At 50.9% G+C, this 12,605-nt stretch overlaps 1 protein-coding gene across 1 annotated transcript in view; it reads right to left on the bottom strand.

Moving 5' to 3' along the window:
• Positions 1 to 12,605, bottom strand: part of SLC22A23 (solute carrier family 22 member 23) — a 226,341-nt gene that overhangs the window by 3,171 nt on the left and 210,565 nt on the right. The window contains exons 8-10 of the mRNA XM_012558815.1: positions 9,901 to 10,133; positions 8,135 to 8,167; positions 6,962 to 7,085 (exon numbers count right to left, since the gene is read on the bottom strand). Coding sequence (XP_012414269.1) covers positions 6,962 to 7,085; positions 8,135 to 8,167; positions 9,901 to 10,133 — 390 coding nt within the window. The remainder of the gene's footprint in view (positions 1 to 6,961; positions 7,086 to 8,134; positions 8,168 to 9,900; positions 10,134 to 12,605) is intronic.

Genomic DNA, 12,605 nt, shown 5'->3' with positions numbered 1-12,605 from the left:
AAACTCAGCAGAGAAGTAGGGAGTGCTGTGGGGAGGAGGACTGGTGTCAGAATTGGTGAAAAGGTTGGAGAGTGGAAGTATGTTTGACCTCCATCTCATGGGAATCAGCTTTGGGCTGATCCTGGTCATTATCCCCCTGACATTAGACAGATTCTGACGCTACTACTATTATTCCCGCCACTTTACAGATATTCTTTTCAACAAATGGTGCTGAGACGATAGGAGATTCACATGCAAAAATGATGAAGTTAGGCCCTTCACATCACCCATAAACAATCAGTTCAAAATGGAACACAGCTAAACGAAACGTAAGAGCTAAAACCATAATACTTTTAGGAGAAAATTTTTGTGATCTTCAGTTAGGCAAAGATTCCTTATATATGACACTAAAAACAAGATCCATAAAAGAAAATAAGACAAATAACCCAGTTTAAAAAATGAGCTAAAGATCTGAATAGACATTTTACCAAAGAAACTATGCAAATGAAAAATTAGCACATGAAAAGACGCTCAACAGCATTAGTCATGAGGGAAATGCAAATCAAACCCACACCGAGGTACTTCTTCACACCCACTTTGTTGTGGTTAGGTGCTCTCCAGTCATAGCGACCCGACCCCACGTGACACAGTAGAAGTGCCCCCTAGGGTTTCCTAGGCTGTAATCTTTATAGGCTTATGTAAACCCGGGTGGCCTAGTGGTTAAGAGCTACGGCTGCTAACCGAAAGGTTGGCAGTTTGAATCCACCAGTTGCTCCTTGGAAACCCTATGTGGCAGTTCTACCCTGTCCTATAGGGTCACTATGAGTTGTTATCAACTTGATGGCAATGGATTTGGTTTTTGGTTTTTGGAATCTTTACGGGAGCAGATCGCCAGGTCTTTTCTCCCAAGGAGCTGCTGGTGGGTTCAAATCGCCAACCTTTCAGTTAGTAGTTGAGCGCTTTACTGTTGTGCCACCAGGGCTCCTCCCACAGCCACTAGGATGGTTATAGTTGGGAAGACAAAATAATAAGTGGTGGGAAGGATGTAGAGAAATTGGAACCTTCATCCACTGCTGGTGAGAATGTTAATATTGTACAGCTACTATGGAAAAGAGTTTGGTGGTTCCTCAAAAAAGTTGAACATAAACTTATGAATGACCCAGAAATTTCACCTTTAGACATCTACCCAAGCGAAATGAACACGTCTGCTCAAAAACTTATAGCAGCATTATTCACAATAGCCCAAAATCAGAAACAATCCAAATGTCCATCAACTGGCAGACAGACAAAAAAATGTGATATGTACATACAATGGACTAATATTTGGCAATAAAAAGCAACAAAGTTCTGATATTTGCTATGATGGATGAATTTAAAAAACATTATACTAAGTGATTGCATGATTCCATTTATGTGAAATGCCCACAGAAGGCAAATGTATAGAGCTATAAAGCAGACTGATCCGTGGTTGCCTGGGGCTGGGTGTGGCAGACTGACTGCAAACAGGTCCAAGGAAACTTTCTGAGATGATGGCAATGTTCTAAAACTGGATTGTGGTGAGGGTTTCACAGCTCTACAAATCTACTAAAAATCACTGAATTGTGTACTTTAAGTGGACTAATTCTATGGTATGTAAATTATACCTCAACAAAGCTGTTAAAGCAAAACAAAACTGTTCCAGCTGCAGAGGCTGGGGCCTCCTGCCAGAAGAAATCTCCCAAATGGCTCCTTCTGGGGCTGGCTGTCTAGACCTTACCTCTTCTCAAGACTCCCAAGGCTGCCCTGGCCTGCCCCCTTCCACTGTCACTGCCCGCTGCTCTGGCCACAGCTTTCTGCTCTGCTCTGCCTACCAGGGAACCCACAGTCTCTTCCTCTTGCCCTGAGGTAAAGGGGCGTTACTATTAGCAACTGGGGGGAAGACAGTCCCTACTTTTGCTGTCTGCTGTCTTGCTACAACAGACCCTATCATGACCAGGTAACATGGGTGAGCAGAGGGAGACTCAGGGAGGGGAGTGTGGAAGGAAGTGTACAGGTGGGGGTGGGGGTGATGGGGTGGGGGGTGGGGGGCTGGGTTCCAGGCCAGGCGGTAGGAGGGCAGCGGTGCTGGGCTTCCGAGGCACACAGCCAGTGTCAGGGCCATAGCAGATCTACATACATGTTCTGTGCTAAAGACCCTTAACTGTTTATTCTCAAAGAATGAAACATAAGAATGATAACTGTGTATATGTGGGACAGACAATGAGAGGCCCCTCACTCCCACTTTGTAATGTTTCTTAACAATGACAACAACAACAACACAAAGGCACCCTGCTTCCCCCTCTCTCTCTGAATTAGAAACAGCCTCCTATCTGGGCAGGCCAAAGGCCCAGATGGGGCAGGCTCTACGTTCCTTGGTGCCTGGTGATTCCTGGGTGTGGAGGGCAGGGTACATTCTTGCTTCTTCTCCGTAAGTGAGGTGGCCTCAGTCTGAAGGCTCACTCAGGTAAGGGTGGGAGGTGCTGGCAGCCCCCCGGCACATGCTATGAGGGGTAGAGCCAGGCCCTGGCGTCTCCTGACTCCTTTCTGATCCCCCTCCTGCCCAGCTAGTGGCCAAGCCCCCGTGGCTGCCCATCCAGGCCACCTCTGCCAGCACTTGGCCTTGGTAACAGCCAAGAGCCTCCTACCTGGTGCTGCCAGTGCATCTTTCAGCCCCTCGGACTTCCTGTAAAGTGACTTTTGATGGCTCTGGCCACTTCTGGAAGCCACAAGGTGGTGGGAGAGCCATATCGGATGCCAGGGATAGTGGAGGTGTTTTCTTCCAGCCTCCCTGGTCCCAGTCTGCCCTCCTGTCAAGTGTGGGTGGCCCTGGCCCCATGCAGGTAAGTCTACGTGTGGTTAACCCACAGAATGGTAGAGTGCATGGCCCACAAAGAGAACGTGCCCGAGTACACTTTCAAAGAAGGAAATGCTCGTCACTGGGCAAGTCTCCCGTTTGCCAAGTCAAATAAAATGAAGCATATCTGACTTAAGGTAGGATTATACGGCTTGTTTGAAAAAGTACACCAGTATCTCTACATATGTGTTTACGTAATATGCAATATACGTATAAATGCACATGTGATATGCAATATACCTTTTTTTATGAACGCAATTTTCTGTTTGGTTTTCTATCAAGGATTCATTGAAATTATTCAGTAATATCAGGAACAATTTTGGCAGAATTTGTATACATTTTGGCTTCTTTTTTCCTCTTCTGAAATCTCAGTTTATAGAACGCTTGATTTTAAGTTTCCTTTTCCTCCTCCAAAGGCCCTTATTTGAAGATGCACATCTACGTTTTTCTGGTTTGTCACTAGGGGGCAGCACGTACCCATGCTTACATGTCCAAGCTGCCTCAATTTATAGACTGAAGAGAACCAGGGGGCAAGTCTTGCCTCCTTGTAGTGCTTTGGGAGTACAGACATTTTAATATTTCCTGATAGCTTTACTTCACTAGTAATAACATCTAAATAACTTTAAGGGTAGAAAGACTGATGTATGTTGTTATTGTTGGTGCCATTGAGTTGATTCCTATTCATAGTGACCCTATATGACAGAGTAGAACTGCTCCATACGGTTTCCTAGGCTGTAATCTTTATGGCAGCAGACCACCAAGTCTTTTCTCCTGTGGAGCTGCTGATGGATTTGAACCACCGACCTTTTGGTTAGCAGTTGAGAACTTTAACCATTGCACCATCAGGGCTCCTAAATAGATGTATAAAACCAAAAAACCAAACCCATTGCAGTCGAGTCGATTCCAACTCACAGCGACCCTATAGGACAGAGCAGAACTGCCCTATAGGATTTCCAAGGAGCAGCTGGTGGATTTGAACTGCCGACCTTTTGGTTAGCAGTCGAGCTCTTAATACTGTGCAACCAGGGCTACATGTGGCCCTAAAAAGCCACTGACTGCTCCTAGATCTCCTGGGGCCGCAGGCCACTCTGCTCCAGCACAGGGGAGTGAAGCTGCTGTCATATCTGGGGTGCTCAGTGCTTCCCAGTCTACCTCAAAGGCACCCCCTCCAGAAGTCTTAACAGTGAAGCTGAGAAGACTCTGGGTATTGGTCCGGGGTGAAGGCCATCTGACCGAGCCTGAGTGGCAATGGAGTAGCTCTCTGTACTCGAGACCTGGGCAGGGCCTCACGAAACACACTGAGTTCACTCCTATGAGCCAGATCCTTTCTGGACAACCCATCTCTGCGAGCCTCTAGGAAGAAACATTCTAGCTCCTCGCCTGTGTTTCCAGCCAGTCGATCCTGACATTTCACGCACTGGTACTGTTCTTCTTTGGAAGGGTGGTTTCCAATACAGCACTGTAGAAGAAGGCTAGTTTTGTGATAAGAAACAAAGCTCCTAGACCCCAAGTCACCCACACTAGCTTATTGTGGGTTTACCTCTGTGTGAAAGTGTGTGTCATGATGGAGGTTGGTGGGGAGGCCGGAAAGGCAAGTGTGCTTCTATTCTGGCTCCATAGCTGGAATGATTTCCTCCAGTACATGCAAGAAAGCCATGGCTCCAAGGAAAGGGCAAGGAGGAGGCACAGCCAGAAGAGGGACTCAGTAACGCTAGACACTCTTCCACCCTGGCCAGCAGACCCCATCCTACTTCACTTCCTTTCATCCTCTGCAGGTACAGAAGCATCATCAAGGGTCAAATGATTTTTCTACTTTGTCACCTTAGCAAGCTGAGAATATGTGCTAAATTTCTATTGCAAAATAATCTTTCCAGGTTTGCATCAAAGAGGAAAAGGATACTATATGTCCTGCAGCTGACCTTGCAAAGCAAAATCTAACAATAAGTAATGAGGTCTACCAGCTTGCATGAACAGAGCAACGTGGTGGTCAAGCTACCCAGAGAAACACTCAGAACTATGCCAAGGCCTCACAGAGGCTAGCCCAAGACCACAAAGGTCCAATCTTGCTTTGTTGAAAGAATCATCTTTACCATTTTCTTTTCTAGAATAAAGGAAGAAAATTTCACCAGGTGAAGAAAAAGACACAGAACAAGTTGCTGTATGCCTAAGGTGTTTTGCAATTGCAAGCATGAACTAAACTCCAGGCTGGTCTCTTCACTTTAGCTGATGCAGAAGCTAGGGACAGAATGAATTACTTTGCACTTAATTGCTTTTTTTCTTAAAGATACAATTCCTTGGCATTTTCTTGCAGGTACCGAGCAGCCCTCAGGCTTGGCATGTGTTGTAAAATCCCAGGAGAATGAATCAAAATGAGGTCATGTAGAAATTCTACTGTCAGCAAGACCCCTGGCAATGTGGGAAGAAAGGCAGTCTGTGACACCACCTGCCAGGGGTCTTCCCCGCAGCACCAGAGGGGCCAGCATGACCAGCACGTGCAGAGTCCTCTGCCTGTGATGGCTTGTGCTTGCCTCTCCATGTGAAAAAACAAGGGTGGTGGGGCACCATCAGGCTGATCTCTGGGTTGATCTTCCCTATACTCACAATTTATATTTTAAATGTGATGTGCTTTAGAAACGCTAATGATATTCGTACAAGAAGTTCAGTGTGATGTGACTCAAGATGAGCGCACCAGGAAGTCACGAACAGCCATTCTCAAGAAAGCAACATGCTGAAGCAATTAAGGGATGCTCTTTTAACATGAGGCATGTTGTTGTTGTGTGCCGTTGAATCAATTCTAACTCATAGCGAATAAAACTGCCCTGCAGGGCTTCCAAGGAGCAGCTGGTGGATTCAAACTGTCGACCTGTTGATTAGCAGCCTGAGCTCTTAACCACTGCACCACCAGGGCTCCTCGAGGCATATCCTCTTGTTATGCTGGGGTCTTAAAAGGTTAAATGGTTTGTAGTGCCCAGGCACCATGGCCCAGGAGTACTACAAGAAAAAACCAAACCTTGAAGTGTTGTTTTGGGTGCCCTGGAGTTGATTCTGACTCGTGAGAGTTGCTGGGTGGGTTCAAACTGCCAACCTTTCGGTTAGCAGCCAAGTACTTAATCGTTGTGCCACCAGGACTCCCTTAGCCTCTCGTTAGGAACTAAAATAAGAGTAACTTCTTGTTAGCTGCCATCAAGCTGGCCCCTGACTCATGGTAACCCCATGTACAAGAGAACAAAATGATGCCTAGTCCTGCACCAACCCCATGATCGGTTGGGGATTGGACTGTTGCAATCCGTACAGTTTTCATTGTCTAATTTTGCAGCAGTAGATCAACAGGCCTTTCTTCCTAGTCTGTCTTAGTCTGAAAGATTCCCTGAAACTTTTCAGCATCATAGCATCCCGAAAACCTCCACTGACAGACAGGCGGTGGCTGCGCATAAGGTGTATTGGCCTGGAATCAAACCCCATTCTCCTGCATGGGAGGTGAGAATTCTACCACTGAGCCACAGCTAACAGCACCTCCCAGGAGAGGAGTTAATAAGACTGGTCCTGTGCAGACAGGTCTGCACCGTTCCTGCTGACCTGGCCTTGCGCAGACACACACAGTGCTTAGTAAATCTCTGTGAGGAAATGGGCTGGGCTACTTGCTGGGCTTTCTCTCCAAAGCTTTCCTTTGCAGTGGTGACTTCTCAGGCCAATAAAAAATAAGGCCCTTTCTACTTCACTTCTTTCTATTTTGAAGCCTCTTAGAAGTAGCTGGCTGCCTCTGACTTCAATAGCAGCATGGGTATATGTGACCCTTTTATCCCCCCTTCCCAGCCACAGCCCGGGCCCTGCCACCTGGAACCTCAGACCCTCCACGGCCTGTGGGCTGCATGGACAGGTCTGGGCTCCTGTCCTCCCTTCACCCTCTGTTGCCCTGGGGTTGGGTCAGCTTACCCTCTGGCTGTGGATGATGAAGCCCACGTGCTCAGCACACGAGCTGCATCCCGACCTTGCTGCCAGCCAGTTGTGGAGCCAGCGCTGGCGAATTCAACAGGAGCCTGGCCAGGCAGGTGCCCCTCCCACCGTGACCAGAGAAGCATGTCTGAGTGTCACGGTGCCCCCACTTCTTACCGTATGACTGTTGGGGTGATTTCTGCACAGAAGAAGACACTGAGGCTTCCCACCGCGTGTGAGGCGAACATGCCCACGATGGAGAAGGTGATGGAGAACTTGTCCTTTACGCTATCACTCATGCCTGCCGGAGAATCAGAGGGGCGGTGAGAGGGGCAGGAGGGAAGAGGAGAAAGAAGCCTGTGAGGAAAAGGGCACAGCCAAGCGGAAGCAAGTGGGAGGAGGGAGGGCCCAGCCCGCTGAGGCCCCGCTCTGCCCTCTAGGGATGGCAGTGTCATGGGCTAGAGGTCAGAGCCCCTTGGGCTGAGGACTAGAGGGGTCTCCTGTGGGCGCAAGCCCACTTCTGCCAGGCCCTCAGGTCAAGAGCAGGTCTGCCAGGAGGAGGGTGGTCCCAGGCTAGGCCATCCCCAGCCAGCACCACTTCTCCCTGCTCCCCGGTCCCATGCAGTTTCAGCGTCTACGCCCTGGGCCGCGGTGTCCAGTACCCGGGGCAGTGCTGACTGCAGAGAACACCACCTCAGACCGTCTGCGTGGGGCCCAGCGTACAGTGGGCCTGGAGGGATCTGCACGGAGCTGGCTCGCAGCGGGGTGGGGTCTAGCGCACAGCGTGCTTTTGGGGTACACGCGCGTGGGGCGCAGCTCAGTCTTCTCCCCAGGGTGGCTGGTGAGCTCAGGCTTGGAGGTGCACATTCTAAGGCGGGCAAGGGCCAGGTCAGGCCAGGCAGAGGGCAGCAGCAGCAGCAGGCGCAGCTCCCTGTCGGGGACGCGAAGCAGGGAGCGCGGGACTAACTGGGGAAGCAGCAGCTTCCCCGGGCACCGAGAGCCAGGCCTGGAGCAGGCGGGCCTTTCTATCTGGCCCTGGCTCTGTCCTAGACCGACTGCAGTGGCCGCAGCCCAGAGGGAAGAGGTGAGGGGATCAGGCAAGGGGATGCATGCCAAGTGGGCCAGAACCAGGAAACCAAGCAGCTGGAGCCAGAGGCATGAGGGGCAAAGAATACAAATGTGTGCGAATAGTGTCCAACCTACGGCCAACTTCAGCTGCACCTCTTGGAGGGGAAGGGAGCAGAAGACAGAGAGAGGAAAGGGAGACCACAGGTCCATGAGTCATCATGAAAATGCCCGTGTGGATGCAACAAGAAGTTGAGGATGCGCGACGCGAGTGGGGCAGCTTACCTGAGTCTGGGTGCTGGCTGTACTTTCCAATCACTGGCTCCGGAGAGTTAGGGCATCCCAAATACAAGAAGGGGGGGAGGGGAGAGAAGAGAGCATGTCAGGTGTGAACCTCTACCATGCTCCCAGGCGACTTTCTGTAGGCAAACACCCTTCCATGCCCTGGGCTGGCCCAGCCTGCCTTCCACCACCACAAGGGCCCCCCCACCCCATATCCCACTCCTCCATTACACTCCACTGAGGCCCCACCTATACCCCACTGGGAGGCCACCTACACCTCACCAGGAGCCCTGCTTACAGCCCACCAGGGACTCCACCAACACCCCACTGGGGGCCACCTACAGCCCACTGGCCCACCTACACTCCTGCTGCACCCCCCATGCACTGTGACAAGTTAGTACTGTGCATACAAAGATCTTTTTGTTAGGAGGGATGGGATCAAGCCCTCTGGCCTCAGAGCCCCTAGCATATTTGCCCAGCCTCAAACAGAGGGTGAATGTTACTGTCTGAAATTATCTGAGTCTCTGCTGGGCTATGCTCAAAGGGATGGACTCTACCGGGTGGCATTTTGTGTGCTCAAGCTCTGTTCCTCACAGCCACTTGTCACTTTTGCCATGTTTCTGCTCAGAAGGTATCCTGGCATTCCCTGGGGCCCAGGCACCCCACCTCCACACAGCATGGGCTCACTAGATAGGCTCCTTGAAGGGTGCCCCACCACTGCCCACCACAAGGGGCAGGAGAGATGGGACACCTCACCCCACCTCCCGCAGGCTTAGCCTTGTCCATTTTCACTCTTGGTGACAGCTGAAAGTCAGACTTGCCTCCCAGCAAGATACGGAATGTATAACTGCATGAGTCAGACAAACTGCTCTGAGCTGGAAACTAGCTGTTCTATATGCCAGTTTGCACAATAAGGCTGGGAAAGGTGTGGAGGTTCTCCTTTCCCCCCTTCTGTTCTGGATACTGATTCTCACACTTTGGGCCGTGGGGAAACCTCAAATACTGGAAGGCTTTTGTTTTCTGTTGTGCAACAGAATGACACAGAGTCCAGCTCAGACAGTGCTGTTGTGCCTTCCTTGTAGGAGGGGAAGTACCAGTGGGTCAGTTTCCCTCCAGGTCCTGAGCTGTCCCAGGGGAGCCGAGCCTGGGCGTGAGGAGGATGTGGGCCTCTGCACACGAATGTGTGCTCCGGGCAGCCAGAGTGATGCCTGCAGCGGCTTCCACGCTCCACAAGGCAGGCATGAGCTTGCCTCGTACACTGGGGTGCTAGATGGATTCCCCAGCTTTGGCTTAACATTCTTTACCTTGACTAGAGGTTCTCAGCAAAGCTGATGCATCTGGAGCACGCACTGAAGAGCAGGGCAGTGCTCCAATACAAGAGGTCAAAGAAGATTTACTTCCCCCAGTTTCACATGAAAGAAACAAAGCCTTTGTCCTTTGCTGAGTGATACATCACATAGAAATACACGGCCAATGCTGCAGAGTGGTGGTGTGGCCAGCAGGACTCTGTGCTGGTCCCCGGAGCTGAGCCATTGTTGGGGGCAAGGAGGGTGGCCTGGCATATTCTGAGGCTGTCACCGTAAAGGCTTTGAAACAAACTTGGCCCTTCCCAAAACGCTTTCTTCAAGCTGCTGACTTTGGAGTAACAACACAGGTTACTAAAGTCTTATCACAGCCTTTTCAATTATCCCTTGGTGTCGGACACAGCCCTGTCCCCAGGCGGCCCCTGCCCTGGTGCCTCCCCGCACCCCACCCCTGGCCTCACTCACGGTTGAGGAGCCCGAGCTGCAGGAGTGAGGCGAGGGCAGTGAGGATCATGAAGAGCAGCAGCCCTCCTCTGCGCCCCAGGAACTGGACCACCACACACATGGCGAGGCAGGACGCCAGGGCGATGCCTGCAGTGGTGTAGTAGTCGGCGTAGAAGTTCTCCAGGAGCGGCACCTTCACCTCGTGGCCCATCATGCTCCGGGCAAAGCAGTGATGGATCCCGAACCCCGTCAGCCTGCATGGGGACACACAGATGAGGGTGTGAGGAGGCAGGGGGTGGGGTGTGCAAAGGTGCGGGGACATGGCATCTTCTGGGGGAGTCACGTGCAGTGATGAAGACATAGTTACTATTACCACTTAGTATGTGACATAAAAACATACTATTAGCAGAAACTAACGTAACAGAGTAAAAGAGAAGACTGCAAAGAAACATCAGGAATGCCACCCCCCACCACGTTGCTGTTAGCTGTGTCAGGTCGGCCTCCAACTCACGGGGACCCCATCCACAATGGAATAAAACCCTGCCTGTCCTGCACCATCCCGATGATCATCTGTGGATTGGACTGTTGTGATCTATAGGGTTTTCACTGGGTGATTTTCGGAAGTAGATCGCCAGGCCTTTCTTCCTAGTCCACCTTAGTCTGGAAGCTCCGCTGAAATTTGTTCTGCATCATAGCAATACACAAGCCTCCACTGACAGACGGGTGGTGGCTGCGCCTGAGGTGCACTGGCCAGGAATTGAATCTGAGTCTCTCACACGGAAGGTGAGAATTCTACCACGGAACCACCACTGCCCCTGCCTCTCCTCCCCAAGGGGGTACATACTCAGTCTCCTCTGCCATCACTTTAGTAGAAAGATTTGAGCATACAAGCAGTGAAAACTTCTGTTCAGACATGACCTTTCATGGGACTCTGACACACGAGACACATAAAGGTGGAGCTGTGGTTGGGTAGGTGTGGGGTGGGGGCAGCAAGTCTGGCAGCACCAGGGCTGTGGTTGGGCTGGGCGTCGTGGGGAGGCAGCAAGAATGGCAGCACCAGGCCATGGCAGGCTGTGCAGGTCAGGGACATGTGGTGCACGCGGCAGGAGGCATTGGAGGCTTACAGATGGGATTCCACAGTCGGATTAGTGTTTTCAAGAGGCCACTGGCTTCTGCATGAAGGGTGAGAGAGGCAGGCCCAGGAGGGCTGCTGCAGCCACCCAGCGGAGAGGCTGACCTTGGACTGTACCGGGGTGTGGAGGAAGATGACAGCCTGGGATGTGTTTTGCAGGTAAAACTGATAGGACTTGCTAAAGTGGGGGTAAGGGATGAGGAAGAATGGACAACCCAGAGACCTTTGGCTTGAGCAAATGGTGGAGGATCAACTGTTCTGGGCAAACATCAGGCCCGTCTGGGTGGGGTAAGGATGGTGAATTGCATGCAGGGAATGGAGCATTGAGAGCTGTGTTGTCCACATGCAGCTTGGGATGCCCACTCAGCCTCCAAATGAAGCTGTCAAGTGGAGAGCTGGAAGTATGAGCCTGTTGCTAGGGGAGAAGTCAGGGCAGGAGATGCCAGCCTGAGAGCCCCAGCATGTAGGTGGTGGGGAGCCATGCGCTGGCATGAGAGGTCCCCAGGTATACACGGAAGGTTGAAGGCTGGGGTCCCAGCCTTGAGGACTCTAATGTACAGATGTCTGGCAGAGGAGGGGCAGCCAGCAGGGTGACAGGGAGGAAAGGTGTGTGGGGGAATAATCCTGGAGACATGGAGGCCATGAGGATTAATAGAATGTACCAGAAGGATAGAGTGGTCAATCATGCAGATACTGCTGAGGAGTTGACAAGGTGTGGATAGAAAAGCGAGTGGTGGATTTGACAACAGGTAGGTTACTGGATGACGTTTCTAAGACCATTTCTGGCATGTAGTGATGCTAGATGTCCGACTAGAATGAGGAGGGCCTGGAAAGCAAGGAGGAACAGTGGCTATGGACAGTTTCCACTGAGGTTTTGCTGCAATGACACGTAGAGAAATGGAACTTTTTTCTTTTTTCTTTTTTTAATGGGAGAGCATGTTTATCTGCTGATGAGAACAATTTAATAGAAAGAGATGAAGGAAAGGGAAGGCCCTTGGGAAGGGAAGAGGAAATGGGATCCAAGCTCCAGGGGAAGCTGACCTCGGATGGAGCAGGGCCAGTCACCTACTGTCATTGGAGGGGAGATGGATTTGGTAGAGGGAAAATGAGGGAGCTCCTGTTGGATGATTTCTGTTTTACTCTGTGATGTTTGAAACAAGAGCATTAGCTGGAAACGGCGTGAGGGAGCAGTGGGGGAGTATGGGAGTATGGGAGAAAAAGGCATAAAATAACTGTTTGGAGACTGGGAGAGTGAACTGACTAGAGAAGTGAAATAAGGTGGCTGGGTAGTGTAGAGTACCTATTGGGAACTGCTGGCCATGACTTTAAAGTGAGGACAACCAGCAGGTGCTTTTCTCCAGCCACATTCAGCTGCATGGGAAGAGGTGCAGTACAAGTTCCAGGCAGCACAAGTTATGATGAAGGGGGAGTGGGGCAAGGAACTCAGGGTGGGGGTAAGGGAGTGAGTAGATGATGGGCTATGACTTTAAGGTGGGTAAAAAGGAAGTGGGGAGATGAGGTTGGTAATGGATGATGAGTAGGGTCAATGGATTAGAAGAGTCAATAAGAAGAACTGTTGGGGAAGAGGTTCTTG

This window comes from Trichechus manatus, unplaced genomic scaffold (assembly GCF_000243295.1).
Source record: "Trichechus manatus latirostris isolate Lorelei unplaced genomic scaffold, TriManLat1.0 scaffold00188, whole genome shotgun sequence".
Classification (NCBI taxonomy): Eukaryota; Metazoa; Chordata; class Mammalia; order Sirenia; family Trichechidae; genus Trichechus; species Trichechus manatus.
This window is presented reverse-complemented; position numbering and strand designations above follow the sequence as displayed.